General features: G+C 48.0%; 1 protein-coding gene across 1 annotated transcript in view; it reads left to right on the top strand.

Moving 5' to 3' along the window:
* PRKDC (protein kinase, DNA-activated, catalytic subunit) overlaps positions 1 to 22,021 on the top strand; it is an 836,940-nt gene that overhangs the window by 659,984 nt on the left and 154,935 nt on the right. The window contains exon 73 of the mRNA XM_063923695.1: positions 13,010 to 13,170. Within this exon, the coding sequence (XP_063779765.1) occupies positions 13,010 to 13,170 (161 nt within the window). The remainder of the gene's footprint in view (positions 1 to 13,009; positions 13,171 to 22,021) is intronic.

Here is a 22,021-nt window from a genome sequence, read left to right as displayed (position 1 = left end):
AGCAAGCCCCCGGCCTGCTAGGGGAATGGTGTTTCTGTGCTTTCTCTTCAATACAGCGGCTCCACTCCACTCACCCACCCTGATGAAGGGCTCTTTGTTTCTCAATGGAATTGGGTGATCATCACAACAGATGCTAGCCTGACAGGATTGGAAGCAGTCTTCAAGACCAACATTTCCGAGGCCTATGGTCTCATTAAGAGTCTGTCTTGCCCATCAGTATTCTTGAGTTGCGAGCTATCTGTTATGCCCTACTACAGGCTTAGCCTTATTTACAGAATCTTCCAATCAGGATCCAATTGGACAACGCCACGGTAGTGACTTGCGTGAACAAGCTGGGAGGCACACACGGCATCCAAGCAATGAGGGATGTGTTATACATCCTCCATTGGGCGTAATGTTGGCTACCAGCCATCTCAGCGGTCCACATTACTGAAGTAGACAATTGGCAGGCAGATTTTCTGAGCCGTCACACCGTTCGTTTCCAGGAGAGTGAGAGTTGCACCAGGAAGTGTTTCAGTCAATAGTGGTTTGGTGGGTCATAGAGGTCATAGACCTCATGGCTTCTTGGTTGAACAAGAAGCTACCTCAGTACGGTGCAAGATTCAGAGAACTTCACACATCCCTAATGGATGCCTTGATGACACAGGGGTTCTTCAGCCTAGGGTATCTGTTTCCTCCTCTCACCATGATACCTGGGGTGCTTAAGTGAGTTCGGCAAGAATGCCTTCCGGTCATTCTCATTGCACCAGACTGGCCTCATCTCCAGTGTTACTCTCTCCTCCAAAGGAAGTTGACAGCAGAGTCATTCAATCTTACAGACACAGGGTCCCTGTCTACACCACAGTTTCCATTAGTTAACTTTGACTACATGGCTTTTGAGACCCAGATCTTGAGGGCTAAAGGGTTTTCTCACTCTGTTGTATGTACTATGTATCAAGTCTGTAAACCAGTGACCTCATGGATTTACCATTGTATTTGGTTACAATACATTTCCTGGTGCGAAAGTCAAGAACTGCTTCTCTCTATTTGTCGGTTGTTCCCTCTCTTGTCCTACCTTCAAGATGGCTTGTCTCAAGAGTCTCAGTTTGTCTTCCCTAAAGGGACATGTTTTGTCTCTTTCCATTCTGTTTCAGAGGCATTTTGCTTTGATTTCGGCAGTACAGACGTTCTGGCAAGGAGTTCGCCAAGTTCAACTGCCATATGTGCCTCCGGTGCCGCCTTGGGATTTAAATCTGGTGTTGGAGGCTCTTCAGAAGGTGCTGCTTGAGTCTCTTAAGTTTGTGGAACTGAGTTTCCTCACCCTAAAGATTTTTTTATTTATTTTTTACTGGGGTTCGCTTCTGCCAGGTGTGTTTTGGAATTAACTGCTCTCTTATAAATCTCCTTTGATAGTCCTCCATTCAGGACATGTAGTTTTGATCACAAAACCCTCTTTTCTCCTAAAGTGGTATCCAAATTCCATTTCAATCAAGATATGTTTCTTGTAGCTTTCCCAGAAGAGTCATCTTCAAATGTCTCCTTTTCACTGCACCTTTTGGATGTGGTCTGAGCACTTCAGATCTATTTAGATCATACATCCACCATTCGGCATACTGATTCACTTTTAGTGTTGGTTGATGCCCTTAAGCGGGATTGGCCTACTTCTAAAGGTGGGTACACACTGGAAATATATATCTGCAGATCAATTGATCTGCAGATATATCTATGGACGGATCGGGCAGTGTGCTGTGCATACACACAGCCAGATCCGTCGGGGACTGACGTCATGAACTGGGCGGGCGTGTACACGCCCGCCCAGTTTGCTGTCAATCACTGCCGGCCGCCACAGCATGCGTATGGGCGGTCGGCCGACCGCCGTACACACACAGCGACGCGCCAATATATCTTTAGATATATTGGCCGTCGGCTGTGCTGCGGGGCCGACGCGATACGTCTGAACAACGGAGGTCAAAGACGTATCGGCCGTACACACTGGCCGACGGACCCGCAATATATCAGCCGTTCAAGAGAACGGCCGATATATCGGCCAGTGTGTACGGGCCTTAAGGGCACCATTGCTCTGTGAGTCACAGCCACCATTCGACAGGCCTGTATATCTCCAGTGGTCCCAGTTCCGGGCTGATTAAACACATGCTGTTGGGGCCTTCTAAGCGGTGTACCATGAGGCCTCGATGGAGCATTTGTGCCGAGAGACAACCTACTGTTTTCATACTTTTGGTATGAGAGACGATAGCTTTGGCAGAAAAGTTATTTGTTTGCCTTAATGGCTGATTCGCGCCCCCTCCCCTTTTGCTTTGGGAAATCCCACATGTTATGGCTAACTCAGTTTTCCCCAGATGGACGATAGAGGAAATTAGATTTTCTCTAGCATCCATGAGGTATATTGGGGAGAACTAGTACGAAGGCTATAGACTGGGTCCAAAGGAGCCAGTGCACTTTAAATTTCTTCAACTGGGTGTGCTGGCTCCTCCCCTCTATGCCCCCTCCCACAGGCAGTTTAGAAAAAAAGTGCCCTCAGGAGAAGATGCACATCTCTGCAGCTCCAGAGAGTTTTCTTCAATTTCATTTAAAACGTACATTTTTTTTTCAGTATGCTGTCTGGGCAACAGCATACCTGCGTCGTGAGAGTTGGGGAGGGGGGGTCACCGGCCTTACGAGGGGCAGAGCCACTTCCCCGCTGCAGGACCACCATCCTGAGGGGCTGTTTGTTCAGCGGGGCACTGCGCCTTGGCTGTCGCAGTTGCAGCACGCCGCACACCCCTAATGAAGGTGACATTAGTGGTGAGTACACGCCGGGGGTCCCCGGTGTCAAAGTGTGGCAGACCACGGGCGCGGCGTACGCTAAGATCCCCCGTGTGTAAACTGGCACAAAAATGCAGAACTGAGCACTTGTGTGAGTTTTTAGACTTTTTGGAGACTTAGCCAGTTAAAAGAATATGCTTAGCTCTGGCGCCATTGGTTGGGGTGGTAGCGCGGAGCTTCCTCAGAGCGGGACCAGGGCATTTTTGGTGCCTTACTCTGCTTACAGAAGCCATCTGCAGCACACACTCAGCGCTTCCTGCCTCACAGACACGCTGGAAACTGGTACAGAGTGTAGCAAGAGGGGGAGAGCCGCTTGTGTACACTGTCCTGTGTCTAATTAGGACTGTATTTGATAGTGTTTACTGTGAATTATAGAGCTGACAGCCTCACTGGGGCTGTGCAGCTCAGGGTGTTCAGAGGTCCTCTCTTCTTTGTGTCTCCTCTCACATACAGTAGGGCAGGCTTGCATTATTACTGTATGTGTGTATGTGTATGTTATGTTTACTGTGAAATATGGGTAAGCACAAACTGTGCAGTATCTGTCACACCAGATTCTCTCTATCTAATGACTGTCTCCTATGAGCAATGTAGTCAATCGCCCCAACTTAGTGAAGAGGTTGGGGGAGAGGGTACAGAGCCCCACTGGTTAGGGTCTCTTAAAACCATATATGTCATCCCAACTCACTGCAAATGTGCAGAAAAATCAGCTACTGCAACAAGCTGTGGCAGATTTAGCTGCTAGGGCTGATGCACAGCTCCCCCTCTCCCATGAAGGTCCCCAAAAGCATGGTTTACCTGCACTGCTGTCTGATACAGATGATATACTGGATGATGGGGATGACCTGGATCCTGTTAGTGGGGATACTGATTCTGCCCAGGGTATTGAACCCCTCATTTTGGCTATAAGGGAGGTGTTAAAGCTCCCCCTACAGGACGCTGCATCACAACATCCGTTTTTCTTTATGCAAAATAAGTCAAATGTCACTTTCCCTGATTCTCCAGAGTTAGATGACTTATTCAAACAGGCCTGGAAAAAAAAAAAAAAAAAAATCCAAGTGTCCAAAAAGTTTTTGCGCACTTTTTGAACATTTTGGGTGGAACCCCCTGGGGTGGATGTCTCAGTCTCTCGCCTGTCTAAGAAGGCGGTGCTACCTACTCGTGCTTATTTTCCATTAAGGACTCTGGGGATCGAAAGATAGAAACTACCCTAAGGTCTATATACACTGCGGCTGGCCTTTTACAAAGACCGGTTATTGCAGGTTGCTGGACGACCCATGCTATTCATTCTTGGGCCATTCAATTTCAGGGGGGTCTCTCTGGGGATATGCCCTTAGCTACTATGAAGCACATTCAGGACACTACGCTGGTCCTCTGTGATTCCCTCAAGGAGATGGGTAATATTAATGCTAGGACGTCGGCCATGGCGGTGTCGGCACGCAGGGCCAGTGCCGTAACTAGGCATTTTAGCGCTGTGTGCAAGAAACGACAGTGGCGCCCCCCCCACCCATGTAAGATAGGGGCAGTGCGCGTCGTAGGCGTGCTAAAAATGTAAAGGGGCGTGGCTTCACGGGGATGGGGCGTGGCCACAAAATAATAGCAATTCATACTACGGTGCACAGTAGTCTACATTATTCAAATTACGCTGCACAGTAGCGCCACTACACCAGGTAGAGCCCCTTTTATACATTACAGCAGACAGCGTCCCCCTTTTTACACATTACAGCAGACAGTCCCCCTTTTTACACATTGCGGCAGCCAGTCCCCCTTTTTACACATTGCGGCAGCCAGGCCCCCTTTTTACACACTGCGGCAGCCAGTCCCCCTTTTTACAGCCAGTCCCCCTTTTTACACATTGCGGCAGCCATCCCCCTTTTTACACATTGCGGCAGACGGTGACCCCCTGAGAGAGAGAGAGAGAGAAAGAGAGATATACTTACCATCTCCCTGCTGGCAGTCAGGCTCCTCGTGCAGCTCCCTCGGTGCAGGCAGCGAGGTGAGGAGGAGGAGGGAGGGGGAGCAGGGAGCCGCAGCAGCGCTATGTCATTGGTAGTAAGCGCCGCTGCAGCATCCCCCTCTCCTTCCGTATTGGCTGCCCGGCGCTGCTGTTGATGCTGGGATGGAGGAACAGCATCCACAGCAGCGCCGGGCAGCCAATACGGAAGGAGAGGGGGATGCTGCAGCGGCGCTTACTACCAATGACATAGCGCTGCTGCGGCTCCCTCCTCCTCCTTCTCCGCTGCCCGGCGCTGGTCCTCTTCTCCCTCCACAGCGCGGCGCACACAGCAGAGGCGGCATGTAATGAGTCAATTTGACTCATTACATGCCGCTGGCCGTGCGCCCTCAGGGCAACTGCGCTGTGTGCCAAGCCCACTTGGCACACATGTAGTTACGGCCCTGCGCAGGGCCTTATGGTTGTGTCAGTGGATTGCGGACACAGAATCCAAACGTAGTGTGGAATCACTCCCCTTTTCTGGGGAATAGCGTTTTGGGGTTGAGTTGGATACCTGGATTTCCAAGGCTACGGCTGGAAAATCCACATTTCACCCCTCTGGGGCCCCACCGGCAAGACACTCTTATCTGGGGCTGTCTGTCCAGTCCTTTCGGTCGCACAGACCTATTCATAATACCGAAACCGGACAGTTCGGTAAGGCCCATTTTGAATCTGAAGTCTTTGAATCCGTATTTGATGGTGTTCAAGTTCAAAATGGAATCCCTGCGAGCTGTAATTGCGGGTCTAGTAGACCGGGTATTTATGGTCTCCTTGGATATCAAGGACGCCTACCTCCATATTCCAATTTGGCCGCCTCATCAAGCGTACCTACGATTTGCCCTGCTGGACGATCACTTCCAGTTCCAGGCCCTACCCTTCGGTCTGTCTACAGCCCCGAGGGTATTCACAAAGGTGATGACTGAGATGATGTTACAGCTCCAGGTCCAGGGGGTCAGTGTGGTCCCTTACCCAGTCAGTGGGTAAAGGAGGCAAAACTTTTTTTAGGTATATAAGTGAAAGGAGAAAAACAAAAGGCGGAATTATACAACTAAAGACAGAGACTGGGAGTTTTGTTGAGGGAGACAATGTAATAGATCATCTTAATTATTTTTGCTTAGTATTCACTACTGAAAGAGAGGTGAAGGGGCTACAGTTAAGTTGCAGGGATATTCAAGAAAATAAAACAAGTACATTTACAGAGGAGAAGTTCCTAACAGAACTCTCAAAGCTGAAAGTGGACAAATCTATGGGGCCAGATGGGTACATCAAAGGATACTTAAAGAGGTGCTGGTAACACCATTGACAGAATTATTCAAGCAGTCATTAGGTACAGGAGTAATTCCAGAGGACTGGAAAAGAGTGAACTTAGTTCCACTGCACAAAATTGGAAGGAAGGAAGAGGCAAATAACTACAGACCATTGAGTCTTACATCAGTAGTAGGGGAATTGATGGAAACACTCTTAAAAGAAACAGTTGTAGATTATCTCAAATCCAGCAATTTACAGGATCCCAAACAGCATGGATTCACTGGGGGGAGATCATGTCAAACAAATCTTATTGACTTTTTTGACTGTTTGACTAAAGTGATGGATAAAGGTGGAGCCGTGGATATAGTTTATCTAGACTTTAGTAAGGCTTTTGACACTGTTCCACATCGCAGACTGCTAAATAAACTTGGAAGTTTGGGATTGGATACTAGGATTATTGAATGGATAAAATCTTGGTTGCAGGATAGAAAACAGAGAGTTGTGGTAAATGGAGTGCATTCACAGGAGGGAAATGTTACCAGTGGAGTACCCCGGGGATCTGTACTTGGACCAGTGCTTTTTAATATCTTTATTGGTGACATTGCAAATGGCATTAAAGGGAAAGTATGCCTTCTTGCCGATGACACAATGGTATGCAACAGGGTAGACACACCAGGTGGGGTAAAATAAATGACTGAGGATCTAGGTAGACTAGAGGAATGGTCAAGAGTGTGGCAATTACAGTTTAATGCCCAAAAATGCAAAATCATGCACTTGGGTCTCAATAATCCAAAGGCTAAATATAGTATTAATCGCCTTATACTGGAAACTACTGAGGAGGAAAGTGATCTAGGAGTCACTATTTCAGGTGAATTAAAGGCAGGTAAGCAATGTAACAAAGCAATGAGGAAGGCTAGTCAGATGCTTGGCTGCATTGGGAGAGGAATCAGCAGCAGAAAGAAAGAAGTAATAATGCCACTGTATAAGTCATTGGTTCGGCCTCATCTAAAATACTGTGTTCAATTCTAGAGGCCATATCTTCAAAAGGATATTAATACGTTAGAGACTGTACAAACAAGGTCAACTAAAATGGTGCATGGCCCACATCACAAAACATACCCAGAAAGACTAAAAAATCTCTGTTTAGTTTGGAGCAGAGAAAGGAAAGGGGGGACATGATAGAAAATGTCAAATATATCAAAGGTTTTAAAACAAAGTCCAGTAGGGAAACATTCTCCATATGAAGAGAAGCAGTAGGACACAAGGACATGCACTGAGACTGGATGGGGAGAGGTTCAGGAGAAATATGAGGAAAAATGTGGCCCAGAAGATGTTTCTACCAGTGGAAAAAGCGAAAACACTTCAGGAGATGGTCCGCATGGTGCTCCGACCTTCTTGAGTGTCCATCCATCTTTGCATAAGATTGTTGGGATAGATGGTCACCTCCTAGGAGTCGATCCAATATGGGAGGTTCCATGCCAGAACGTTTCAGTTGTATCTCCTGAGCAAGTGGTCCGGGTCACATCTTCAGATGCACTTGATGATTCGCCTGTCACCTCAGGCCAGGATTTCCCTCCTGTGGTGGCTACAGTCCTCCAATCTCCTGGAGGGCAGGAGTTTCAGAATTCAAGATTGGACTCTCCTCACAATGGATGCGAGTCTGAGAGGATGGGGAGCTGTCACACAAGGGGCGCAGTTCCAGGGCAGGTGGTCAGCCCACGAAATCCTCCTTCCAGTCAACATTCTGGAACTTCGGGCGATCTACAATGCTCTCCTTCAACCCTCTCCTCTGCTCAAGGATCTCGCAATCCAGGTGCAGTCGGACAACGCCACGGCAGTGGCGTACATAAATCGGCAAGGAGGGACAAGAAGCAGAGCCTGCATGCGAGAGGTGTCAAAGTTACTTCTCTGGGTGGAAAGAAATGCAAGAGCCATGTCTGCAATCTTCATTCCGGGTGTGGACAACTGGGAGGCGGACTTCCTGAGTCGTCATGATCTCCACCTGGGGGAGTGGAGGCTCCACTATCTGGTGTTTCAGCAGATCATCGACTGGTGGGATTGCCCGTAATTAGACATGAAGGCACTCGTCTCAACAAGAAACTTCCCTGGTATTGCTCGCGAACCAGGTACCCTCCGATCCCATTGCTCACATGAGTGCTAAAGTGAGTCAGGAATCAAGGTGTCCAGGCAATTCTACTTGCCCCGGATTGGCCTCGGAGGGCGTGGTACGCTGATCTTCTGGACATATCCGTCCAGGACCCCTCCTGGCCTCTGCTAAGAAGAGATATTCAGCAAGGACCATTCATCTACCCGGACTTACGGAGTCTTCGTTTGACGGCATGGAGGTTGAGCAGAATTTCCTAGTTCTCAAAGGCCTTTCCAAGAAGGTTGTTGCAACCATGGTTCAGGCCAGAAAACCTGTGACGTCAAAACATTATCATCATATCTGGAGACAATATGTCTCTTGGTGCGAGGAACGCATGTATCCGCCGTTGAATTTCTCTTGGGACGATTCCTGTGTTTCCTGCAGGCTGGTGTGGATAAGGGCTTATGTCTAGGTTCTATTAAGGTCCAGATTTCAGCCCTCTCCATTTTCTTCCAGAAGAAATTGGCAGCATTGCCAGAAGTTCAGACCTTCTTACAAGTGGTACTCCACATACAACCACCTTTTGTGCCACCTACAGCACCCTGGGATTTGGATGTGGTGTTGAAATTTCTACAGTCCTCCTGGTTTGAACCTCTGATGGCGGTAGAAGACAAGTACTGCACGTGGAAGACGGTGATGTTACTGGCCCTGGCTTCTGCTCACCGTGTCTCGGAATTGAGGGCCTTATCGTGTAAAACTCCCTACATGGTCTTTTATGAGGACAGAGCGGAGCTCCGGACTAAACAGCAGTTCCCGACGAAGGATGACTCTGCGTTCCACCTGAATCAACCTATTGTGGTCTCGTCCTGTTCTGACGCTTCTGCTCCTTCGGAGACTTTGGATGTTGTACTGGCTTTGAAAATCTGTCAGGCGCACAGCTCGGGTTAGAAAGACGGATTCTTTGTTCGTGCACTTTGATGTGCAGAGAAAGGGTTGTCCTGCTTCAGAGCCGTCCATTGCTCGTTGGATTAGGCTTTCTATCCAACAGGCCTATGTGTCGGCAGCCTTACATGTTCCTAAGTCTCTAAAGGCCTATTCTACAAGATCAGTGGGCTCTTCCTGGGTGGCTGCCCGTGGAGTCTTGGCCCTGCAACTATGCCGAGCTACTACCTGGTCGTGGAAGAACACTTTTGTGAACTTCTACAAATTTGATTCCCTGGCCAAAGAGGATACCCAGTTTTGGCAGGCGGTGCTGGAGCAGTCGCCGCGCGTTCCCTCCCGTTCTGGATGCTTTGGGACGTCCCCATCGTACTAGTTCTCCCCAATATCCCTTATGGATGTTAGAGAAAATAGGATTTTAATACCTACCGGTAAATCCTTTTCTTGTAGTCCATAAGGGATATTGGTCGTTGACTTTTCTGCAGGTTCTTGTTCTGTAGTTACCTGTTCAGCTGTTGCTGTTATTGTTACCAGCTGTTGCTGGTTGTTGTATGGTTGGGGTCTGCTGGTGTGTAAATCTCACCACCTTTTGTTATCTTGTTCCTTCTCTCATATATGTCCTTTCTCCTTCGGGCACATTTTTACCTATAACTGCCTGTGGGAGGGGGCATAGAAGGGAGGAGCCAGCACACTCTGTTGAAGAAATTTAAAGTGCACTGGCTCCTTTGGATCCCATCTTCACCCATCGTACTAGTTCTCCCGAATATCCCTTATGGACTACGAGAAAAGGATTTACCGGTAGGTATAAAAATCCTATTTTTGTGCTCATCGTAAAATCCCTTTCTCGAAGGCCACCTGGGGAACACTGCGATCTCTCTCTAATCTGTTGTTCTTGTTGGAGAGTTTTATATTTTATTGTTGGGCTGTTGCCCTTTATGGTTGTCTTTTCCGTTACTCCATGCAGCTTTCCTAAATGTGCAAACTGAGGATTGATGGAGGTGGGAGGGGTTAGAGGAGGCAGAGTGTCTCTCTTTTCTGATTGTTTAGTGCCAACTCCTGTAGCCACTCCTCTAACCCACATGTTATGGCTAACGCAGTGTTCCCCAGATGTCCTTCAATTAAGGTATTTTACCATCAGTACAAACATCAATTTTTTTTCTCTCCATTCAAGCGCAGAGCATAACATAACATAACATAACAGAGCATAACGCCTCCCCTGTGTACCTCAGTCCCACGCATTCAGTGATTGATCTGCCAGTTACCCCTGCCCTATTCAGTCCCACCCCCTTCCTCGATTGACTCATCACCAACTGTAGGTTTCCTGTAATTGGTACAAAGCATTGATTGCAGCATCAATGGTGACCCACTATGACTGCTATCCCTACATAGAATAGTATATCACCCAGCCTCTCTGCATACATACTAATAGATCACACATAGCATTGTATCACTCTGTTTACAGTCACAAGGTTGGTTGCACATCTGTTTATGAATAAAATACTTCTTTACCAGAAGTTCATACAGTATATATAGTTACTAGGTTGTAGAGGTTGAAAAAAGACAGATGTCCATCTGTTTTTTTTTTTTTTTTGTGAAATCTTAATTAAATGCTGTATCCTTAAATATTTTTTTCCGCTAGGAATTTATGTAATCCATTTTTAAACTGATTGATTGAGTCCACCGTTACTACCTTCTCTGGCAAAGAATTCCAAATCTTTACTGTTCTTACTGTGAAGAACCCTTTTCTCTGTTGTGTATGGATTTTTTTTCTTCTAACCTCAGGGGATGTCCTCGTGTCCTATGTCGAGTTTATTTGATAAACAAACCGTTTGATAAATCCTTGTATTGTCCCTTAATGTATTTAAAAATATTAATAATGTCCCCTCTCAGTCGCCTCTTTTCCAGTGTAAACCAATTTAACCTTTTAAGTCTTTCCTCATAATCCAGTGGCTCTAACCCCTTTACCAGTTTGGTGGCTCACCTCTGAACCTTTTCGAGTTCCAAGATATCTTTTTTTATAGTGAGGTGCCCAGAACTGTACACAATATTCCAGGTATGGCCGCATCAATGATTTATACAGTGGCAGGATTACACTCTCATCCCTTGTCTCCATTCCCCGTTTAATGCATGCTAACACCTTATTTGCTTTTGTTGCTGCATTTTGACATTGCGTTCTGCTACCAAGTTTATTATCGATGAGCACGCCCAAATCTTTTTCAACTACTGTTATCCCTACATTTTCCCCATTTAGTGTATAGGCTGCTTGATTGTTCTTAGTCCCAAAGTGCATAACTTTACATTTGTCTGTATTGAACCTCTTTCTCCATTTATCCGCCCAGACCTCAAGTCTAGATAAGTCATTCTGAAGAGACTAAACATCCTTGTCTGAATTAATTACTCTACATAGTTTAGTATCATGTGCGAAAATTGATACTGTGCTTTCCAGTCCCTCTCCTAGGTCATTAATGAATATATTAAACAACAATGGTCCAAGTACTTAACCCTGTTGTATTCCACTGAGCACTGAAGCCCATTCAGAGTACATCCCATTAATCCTCACTCACTGTTCCCTATTGAACAGCCAGTTGTTCACCCAAGTACAATTAGTGTCCACTACCCCAAGCTCCCTTAATTTGAGAATTAGTCTCTTATGTGGAACTTTGTCAAAGGCCTTAGCGAAGTCCAAAAAGATCACATCCACTGCATGACCCTGATCAATATTATCGCTCACTTTCTCGTAGAAGCTTATTAAGTTAGTTTGACAGGATCTGTCCTTCAGAAAACCATGCTGATTTCTAGTAATAACATTGGAGGTATCCAAGTACTCAAGTATGCTGTCCCTTAATATACCTTCTAATAATTTCCCCACTATAGATGTCAAACTTACCGGTCTATAGTTACCTGGGTGAGTTTTAATACCCTTTTTAAATATTGGGACTACCTCTGCTATACGCCAGTCCTTTGGTAATGTTCTTGATCTAATTGACTCCCTGAAAATCAAATATAGGGGTCTTGATATCTCTACATTAATTCCATAAGAACCCTGGGGTGCAGTGCAGGTATATTTTTTCTATAGCTGTACATACAGCTTGTATTAAGTTTTAATTTTTATCTTATGTACATGTGATTTCTTTGTTTTTTTATTTTTAATAAATTTGCAAAAATCTCAACTTTTTTCACGTTGTCATTATGGGGTATTGTGTGTAGAATTTTGAGGGAAACAATGAATTTATTCAATTTTGGAATAAGGCTGTAACATAACAAAATGTGGAAAAAGTGAAACGCTGTGAATACTTTCCGGATGCATTGTACATACTAGTATGTAAGGAGAGCTATGAGAAACTGCTCTGCATTTTTCTTTACCCCTGAGTTAAAATCTGGTTTCGGTCTTCTGTAGTTCTGTTACTGCAGCTACTGTATTCCCTAATGTCGCTCATATAAGCCTTTCTCATATAATTCCCTAGTTTCACTCATTCAAGCCTTTGATCACAAACTTCCTTCTCTGTTTCTAGCCCCTTGCCCCCCCCCCCCCCCTTCCTGCCAGCCCAGTTTGTTTGTACAAGCTTTTGATTGCACCAACTTCTGATTTATGTTGCAGCCTATATTGTGTACTCAGATCATCCTCTCTTCCATTTTTGCTATTCATGAAGTAGTGAAAAGAGTGGAGAAGTGAGCTGGTGGGGAAGTTGTCCATTCAACCGATCAGCTTTGAAGTAACATTTGTCAAGTGCATTCTATAAAATTATACATAGCAGGTGATTGGCTGCCATGGGCAACTTCTCCACTCTTTTCACTGCTTCATGAATAGACCTGTTAGTTGAATACAATGAATTATTTGGGTACTCAGGGAAAAACTCTCCTGTGTCTTCACTACATATTGATTATGCATCATAATTTGCTAATGAAAAAAATGTTTTTCTGAATTGTTTCTTATATGCTAATAGTGTTGGATGCTCAGGACTGTAAACCATTACCTGCGGTCCTTGTTGATAACATGATTAAAGCATTAAAGTTTGACTCAAAGGAAGCACGTCTAAAGTTTCCTAGACTACTACAAATAGTTGAACAGTACCCTTCAGAAACCTTGGACCTAATGGCTAGAGAGGTGAGTGAGATGTCCCATTACCAAAATGTATAACACATGAAGTTGATCAGTAAATATGTCTTCTGTGAACAGAATGATTTAGTACCAATATAAACTATATACAGTATGATGTAAGGATGACACAGATTTTTTGTGTGTGTGTGAAAGTATGTAATATATATTTTGATTTTAGAATTTTTTTTTAAATGTCACTTAAATTCTCCTTAAAAATGAAGGTAAATTACCAATGCGATATGGTACCGTTGTCTAAACGGGATTTCCAGAGGATTATTTCCCATCTAAGTGCTAATATATTTTTACAGCTGCAGGAAGAATGTTTTGGCGGTAGAGAAGGAAGTGAGTGTAAACATTTTCTTGAGATGATCGGCAGCACTTGATAGAATAACCCTGTGCTTTAGCAGTTATGTGGGATTCTGCTCTACTACTTTACAAATTTACAAATTGGGAAAGACAGTATTGTAAATCCACTGTGCAGACATCATTAGCTGCACTGAATTGTAGCTGTTTAAAATTGCAATGAAAGGTTTGTTAATCATTGCTATAATTTGTGACTTATTCTTGAAATAAGATAATATGCACATTAATATTACATTATGGGTCATTCTTATGCACGTAAACTGACATAGGCATTATCTGACCAGTTACGGTAGGTGAATTCTGCTTGAGCATCTCATAAGCTGCGAGCAGAACCAGACTTTCAGGGCATAATTGGCTACCTTCTGCTCTTAATTGAATCCAGCCCTATTATAACTCCTATGGGGGATTGTCTAGATGTTAAATCCTAACAATTATAGCCGATTCTGATTAACTGGTTATAACAAAGGATATTTATATTAGTTATTTGAAATACAATTTCTCTGATGTCCTAGTGGATGCTGGGAACTCCGTTAGGACCATGGGGAATAGCGGCTCCGCAGGAGACTGGGCACAACTAAAAGAAAGCTTATAGACTACCTGGTGTGCACTGGCTCCTCCCACTATGACCCTCCTCCAAGCCTCAGTTGGATTTCTGTGCCCGGCCGAGCTGGATGCACACTAGGGGCTCTCCTGAGCTCCTAGAAAGAAAGTTTTTCTCTGACGTCCTAGTGGATGCTGGGGACTCCGTAAGGACCATGGGGAATAGACGGGCTCCGCAGGAGACTGGGCACTCTATAGAAAGATTTAGGACTATCTGGTGTGCACTGGCTCCTCCCCCTATGACCCTCCTCCAAGCCTCAGTTAGATTTCTGTGCCCGGCTGAGCTGGATGCACACTAGGGGCTCTCCTGAGCTCCTAGAAGAAAGTATAGTTTAGGTTTTTTATTTTCAGTGAGACCTGCTGGCAACAGGCTCACTGCAACGAGGGACTAAGGGGAGAAGAAGCGAACCTACCTAAGTGGTGGTAGCTTGGGCTTCTTAGGCTACAGGACACCATTAGCTCCAGAGGGATCGAACACAGGACCCGACCTCGTCGTCCGTTCCCGGAGCCGCGCCGCCGTCCCCCTTACAGAGCCAGAAACAAGAAGGTGGTCCGGAAAATCGGCGGCTGAAGACTTCTGTCTTCTCCAAGGTAGCGCACAGCACTGCAGCTGTGCGCCATTACTCCTCATGCACACCACACACTGCGGTCACTGATGGGTGCAGGGCGCTGGGGGGGGCGCCCTGAGCAGCAATAGTAACACCTTGGCTGGCAAAACTAACACCATATATAGCCCCAGAGGCTATATAGGTGTATATTAACCCCTGCCAGAAACGATAAAATAGCGGGAGAAAGCCCGCCGAAAAAGGGGCGGAGCCAACTCCCTCAGCACACTGGCGCCATTTTTCCCTCCACAGCTCCGCTGGAAGGAAGCTCCCTGGCTCTCCCCTGCAGTCCTGCACTACAGAAAGGGTAAAAAAGAGAGGGGGGGCACAATTTAGGCGCAGTATATATATATTATAGGCAGCTATAGGGGAAAACACTCTCTGTATAGTGATATCCCTGTGTTATATAGCGCCCTGGTGTGTGCTGGCATACTCTCCCTCTGTCTCCCCAAAGGGCTTTGTGGGGTCCTGTTCTCTGTAAGAGCATTCCCTGTGTGTCTGCGGTGTGTCGGTACTGCTGTGTCGACATGTATGATGAGGATAATGATGTGGAGGCGGAGCAAATGCCTGTGAATGTGATGTCACCCCCTGCGGGGTCGACACCAGTGTGGATGGACTTATGGAAGGAATTACGTGACAGTGTCAGCTCCTTACATAAAAGGTTTGACGACATAGGACAGCCGGCTACTCAGCTTGTGCCTGTCCAAGCGTCTCAAATGTCATCAGGGGCTATAAAACGCCCGCTACCTCAGATGACAGATACAGATGTCGACACGGATACCGACTCCAGTGTCGACGATGATGAGACGAGTGTACCCTCCAATGGATCCACCCGTTATATGATTGAGGCTATGAAAAATGTATTACACATTTCTGATGATACCCCAGGTACCACAAAAAAGGGTATTATGTTTGGTGAGAAAAAACTACCAGTAGTTTTTCCTGCATCTGACGAATTAAATGAGGTGTGTGAGGAAGCGTGGACTTCCCCAGATAAGAAATTGATCATTTCTAAACGGTTAATGGCTGCGTACCCTTTCCCGCCAGAGGATAGGTCACGCTGGGAAACACCCCCTAGGGTAGATAAAGCGCTGACACGCTTATCAAAGAAGGTGGCACTACCGTCTCCGGATACGGCTGCCCTAAAAGAACCTGCTGATAGAAAGCAGGAAAGTACCCTAAAAGCTATATACACACACACTGGCATTATATTGAGACCCGCTATTGCATCAGCTTGGATGTGCAGTGCTGCTGCTGCGTGGTCAGACTCCCTGTCGGAAAACATTGATACCATGGATAGGGACAATATTTTGCTAACGATTGACCATATAAAAGACGCGGTCTTATACATGTGTGATGCACAGAGGGATATTTGCCGGCTGGCATCAAAAATAAGCGCTATGTCCATTGCCGCCAGACGGGGGTTATGGACTAGACAATGGTCAGGTGATGCCGACTCCAAACGGCACATGGAAGTTTTACCCTATAAAGGGGTGGAACTTTTTGGGGAAGGTCTTTCAGACCTCGTTTCCACAGCTACTGCTGGGAAATCGACTTTTTTGCCACAGGCTACCCCACAGCAAAAGAAAGCACCGTATTATCAGGTACAGTCCTTTCGGCCCCAGAAAAACAAGCGGGCTAGAGGCTCATCCTTTCTGCCGAGGGGCAGAGGAAGGGGGAAAAAGCTGCAACACACAGCTAGTTCCCAGGAGCAGAAGTCCTCCCCTGCGTCCGGTAAGTCCACAGCATGACGCTGGGGCTGCTCAGGCGGAATCGGGAACGGTGGGGGCACGTCTCAGGTTTTTCAGCACACACTGGGCTCTCTCACAAGTGGATCCCTGGGTCCTTCAAGTAGTATCTCAGGGGTACAGGCTGGAATTCGAGACGTCTCCCCCCCGCCGTTTCCTAAAATCTGCCTTGCCGGCAACTCCCTCTGCCAGGGAGGCAGTGTTGGTGGCTATTCAAAAACTGTATTCACAGAAAGTGATGGTCAAGGTACCCCTCCTTCAGCAAGGAAAGGGTTACTACTCCACAATGTTTGTGGTACCGAAACCGGACGGTTCGGTGAGACCCATCTTAAATTTAAAAGCCTTGAACACTTATATCAAAAGGTTCAAGTTCAAGATGGAATCGCTCAGGGCGGTTATTGCGAGCCTGGAGGAGGGGGATTACATGGTATCCCTGGACATCAAGGATGCGTACCTGCATGTCCCCATTTACCCTCCGCACCAGGAGTACCTCAGATTTGTGGTACAGGACTGTCACTATCAGTTCCAGACGCTGCCGTTTGGGTTATCCACGACACCGAGGGTCTTTACCAAGGTAATGGCCGAAATGATGATACTCCTTCGCAAGAAGGGAGTTTTAATTATCCCGTACTTGGACGATCTCCTGATAAAGGCGAGGTCCAAAGAACAGTTGATAGTGGGGGTGGCACTTTCTCAGGAAGTGCTACAACAGCACGGCTGGATTCTAAACTTTCCAAAGTCACAGCTGGTCCCGATGACACGTCTTCTGTTCCTGGGAATGATTCTGGACACAGACCAGAAAAGAGTGTTTCTTCCACTGGAAAAAGCCGAGGAATTGTCATCTCTGGTCAGAGACATCCTAAAACCAGGAAAAGTGTCGGTACATCAATGCACACGAGTCCTGGGAAAAATGGTAGCTTCGTACGAAGCAATTCCATTCGGAAGGTTCCACGCAAGGACGTTCCAGTGGGACCTGTTGGACAAATGGTCCGGGTCCCATCTCCAGATGCAACAGCGGATAACCCTATCGGCCAGAACCAGGGTGTCACTGCTGTGGTGGCTGCAGAGGGCTCATCTACTAGAGGGCCGCAGATTCGGAATACAGGACTGGGTCCTGGTGACCACGGATGCCAGCCTTCGGGGCTGGGGGGCAGTCACAAAGGGAAGAAATTTCCAAGGACTGTGGTCAAATCAGGAGATTTCTCTTCACATAAATATCCTGGAGCTAAGGGCCATTTACAATGCCCTAAGCCAGGCAAGACCCCTGCTTCAAAACCAGCCGGCACTGATCCAGTCAGACAACATCACGGCGGTCGCCCATGTAAACAGACAGGGCGGCACGAGAAGCAGGATGGCGATGGCAGAAGCCACAAGGATTCTCAGATGGGCAGAGAATCATGTGTTAGCACTGACGGCAGTGTTCATTCCGGGAGTGGACAACTGGGAAGCAGACTTCCTCAGCAGGCATGACCTCCACCCGGGAGAATGGGGACTTCATCCAGAAGTCTTCCAAATGCTGGTCAACCGGTGGGAAAAACCACAGGTAGACATGATGGCGTCCCGCCTCAACAAGAAGTTGAAAAGATATTGCGCCCGGTCAAGAGACCCTCAGGCGATAGCTGTGGACGCTCTAGTGACACCATAGGTGTACCAGTCGGTTTATGTGTTTCCTCCTCTACCTCTCATACCCAAGGTACTGAGAATAATAAGAAGGCGAGGAGTGAAAACCATACTCGTGGTTCCGGATTGGCCAAGAAGAGCTTGGTACCCGGAACTTCAAGAGATGCTTACAGAGGACCCTTGGCCTCTGCCGCTCAGACAAGACCTGCTGCAGCAGGGACCCTGTCTGTTCCAAGACTTACCGTGGCTGCGTTTGACGGCATGGCGGTTGAACACCGGATCCTGAAGGAAAAGGGTATTCCGGAGGAAGTCATCCCTACCCTGATCAAAGCCAGGAAGGATGTCACCGCAAGACATTATCACCGCATTTGGCGAAAATATGTTGCTTGGTGTGAGGCCATGAAGGCCCCGACGGAGGAATTTCAACTGGGTCGATTCCTGCACTTCCTGCAAGCATGGGTGACGTTGGGCCTCAAATTGGGGTCCATAAAGGTCCAGATTTCGGCTCTGTCGATTTTCTTCCAAAAAGAACTGGCTTCACTGCCTGAAGTTCAGACTTTTGTCAAAGGAGTACTGCATATTCAGCCTCCTTTTGTGCCCCCAGTGGCACCTTGGGATCTCAATGTGGTTTTAGCATTCCTGAAATCACATTGGTTCGAACCACTTAAGACTGTGGATTTAAAATATCTCACGTGGAAAGTGGTCATGCTGTTGGCCTTGGCGTCGGCCAGGCGGGTTTCAGAATTGGCGGCTTTGTCTTGTAAAAGCCCTTATCTGATTTTCCATATGGATAGGGCAGAATTGAGGACTCGTCCTCAGTTTCTCCCAAAGGTGGTCTCAGCTTTTCACTTGAACCAACCTATTGTGGTGCCTGCGGCTACTAGGGACTTGGAGGATTCCAAGTTGCTGGACGTAGTCAGGGCCCTAAAAATTTATATTTCCAGGACGGCTGGAGTCAGAAAGACTGACTCGCTGTTTATCCTGTATGCACCCAACAAGCTGGGTGCTCCTGCTTCTAAGCAGTCTATTGCGCGCTCGATTTGTAGTACTATTCAGCTGGCGCATTCTGCGGTAGGCTTACCGCAGCCTAAATCTGTAAAAGCCCATTCCACACGGAAGGTGGGCTCATCTTGGGCGGCTGCCCGAGGGGTCTCGGCTTTACAACTTTGCCGAGCAGCTACTTGGTCGGGGGCAAACACGTTTGCAAAATTCTACAAATTTGATACCCTGGCTGAGGAGGACCTGGAATTCTCTCATTCGGTGCTGCAGAGTCATCCGCACTCTCCCGCCCGTTTGGGAGCTTTGGTATAATCCCCATGGTCCTTACGGAGTCCCCAGCATCCACTAGGACGTCAGAGAAAATAAGAATTTACTCACCGGTAATTCTATTTCTCGTAGTCCGTAGTGGATGCTGGGCGCCCATCCCAAGTGCGGATTGTCTGCAATACCTGTACATAGTTATTGTTACAAATATCGGGTTTTGTTGTGAGCCATCTCTTCAGAGGCTCCATTTGTTATCATACTGTTAACCGGGGTTCCTATCACGTGTTACATGGTGTGATTGGTGTGGCTGGTATAAGTCTTACCCGGGATTCAAAAATCCTTCCTTATTGTGTCAGCTCTTCCGGGCACAGTTCCTAACTGAGGCTTGGAGGAGGGTCATAGGGGGAGGAGCCAGTGCACACCAGATAGTCCTAAATCTTTCTATAGAGTGCCCAGTCTCCTGCGGAGCCCGTCTATTCCCCATGGTCCTTACGGAGTCCCCAGCATCCACTACGGACTACGAGAAATAGAATTACCGGTGAGTAAATTCTTATTTTTAGGTTTTTTATTTTACAGTGAGACCTGCTGGCAACAGGCTCACTGCATCGAGGGACTAAGGGGAGAAGAAGCGAACCTACCTGCTTGCAGCTAGCTTGGGCTTCTTAGGCTACTGGACACCATTAGCTCCAGAGGGATCGACCGCATGGAACTGGCCTTGGTGTTCGTTCCCGGAGCCGCGCCGCCGTCCCCCTTACAGAGCCAGAAGCAAGAAGAGGTCCGGAAAATCGGCGGCAGAAGACATCAGTCTTCACCAAGGTAGCGCACAGCACTGCAGCTGTGCGCCATTGCTCCTCATACACACCTCACACTCCGGTCACTGAGGGTGCAGGGCGCTGGGGGGGGGGCGCCCTGAGCAGCAATAAAAACACCTTGGCTGGCAAATATATCACAATATATAGCCCCAGAGGCTATATATGTGATAAAAACCCCTGCCAGAATCCATAAAAAAGCGGGAGAAAAGTCAGCGAAAAAGGGGCGGAGCTATCTCCCTCAGCACACTGGCGCCATTTTCTCTTCACAGTGCAGCTGGAAGACAGCTCCCCAGGCTCTCCCCTGTAGTTTGCAGGCTCAAAGGGTTAAAAAGAGAGGGGGGGGGGTGTGGCCTAGCTGGTGAGCTGAGAGGAGGTGATACGTGTGAGCTCCTGCAGCCCCACTCATATACATTAATATTCCAGAGCTTTTACAGAACCCCATAGGTACACAGACAAAGACATCTGCTTCCTTTGTCACCTGGGACGAGGGGTTTCGGTCGCGGAGCCGGGGAGCCCTTTTAAGGGTTCCCGCAGGTTGTGGCCTTCCCCTCCATCAGAGGCCGGGGGCTGGAGTTCGGTTCCCCCCCCCCACCCTCAGTGCGGACCTGCTGGCGGCGAGACAAGGAGACCGCGCTTACCACGGGAGGACTGCAGGCAGAGAAGAGGCGATATCCCCCGATCTGGAGCACACCGGGACCTCCATGAAAGGCGGCGGAGCTGAGAGCGGCTGACGAGCGGCGGGTGAGTCACACGCTGGCGCTTCCCAGCGCCTCATCGAGGATCTCTCTCTCTCGGCTGCCCCGTCCCGCACGGTCACACACACAGGAGCAGCTCCGGCGGCCTGTCAGCTGACCTCGGACCGGGACCTCAGTCACTCCACCGGCCCGACGGGTCCCGCGATTGCCGCGCCCAAATCCTCCGGCCTCTTTCACCCCTGACGGCTGACGCGGTCGTGGTGCTCCCCCGTGGGGGCCTCCCCGCGAGCCCTGCTCACCTCCCCGGCTGGGGAATAAATTAATCACTGTCCCGCTAGACGGGTCGACGGGACACACGGCGGCCATCTTGGAGTGGGCCCCGCTCGGCTCTGGATCCCCTGTGAAACCGTGTGTGGAGAGTCCCACACAGTAGCTGCTCTCCACAGCCCTCTAAAACCCCCTCCTGGGTCCCGGAGCATACGCGCACAGCATAGCCCTGCACTACAGCAAAGGGCAGAGTTCACAGCCCTGTGACTGGGAGATTGCTTACTCCCTCATCTACCCCTCCCCAGATTTGATGTGCCACGCTTGAACTGGGCCCCCACAGAACTGGACCAGCTGGCCCAAGCACACCTCAAAGGCACTGATCCCCCGACTGGCTACACGGCCTTGCGCAGCTAGCTGACGGGGCACCTCAATGTACAGTTGCTGGGGAACTTCACTACCCAGCACATGCTCTCCCCCCCCTAATTATCCACCACTGTAAGTGACGCAGCTCCCCCCAAGCATATTCAAGCAGGAGCGTACATTCACTGCGCTGAGGCTTGACCATTACCTACAGGACATGGCACGCCCGACTTGGCCCGTCTGACCATCCTCTTCAAAGCGTCTAGCATGTGATCTCGATATGTACTACACTTGGTCTCGTGTGTGATCCTAATGATATAGGAGCTTCCCTCATCCTTCCCAGGTGTTGACAAGTAACCTACCTCACCTTCTTCCGCCACTATGCCTAAAGGGGGGAAAAAGCCGAACGCCCATAACCTGGTGGGCTACTTCAAGAACCCTGCTCCATCCTCCACCCGGAGAGCAACTTCACCCCCACCCACTCCAGCAATATCTGACAAAGACTCAGACGATGACTCTTCCTC

Source organism: Pseudophryne corroboree, chromosome 5 (assembly GCF_028390025.1).
Source record: "Pseudophryne corroboree isolate aPseCor3 chromosome 5, aPseCor3.hap2, whole genome shotgun sequence".
Taxonomy (NCBI): Eukaryota; Metazoa; Chordata; class Amphibia; order Anura; family Myobatrachidae; genus Pseudophryne; species Pseudophryne corroboree.
The sequence above is the reverse complement of the archived record's forward strand: the minus strand, read 5'-3'. Positions and strand labels throughout refer to the sequence as shown.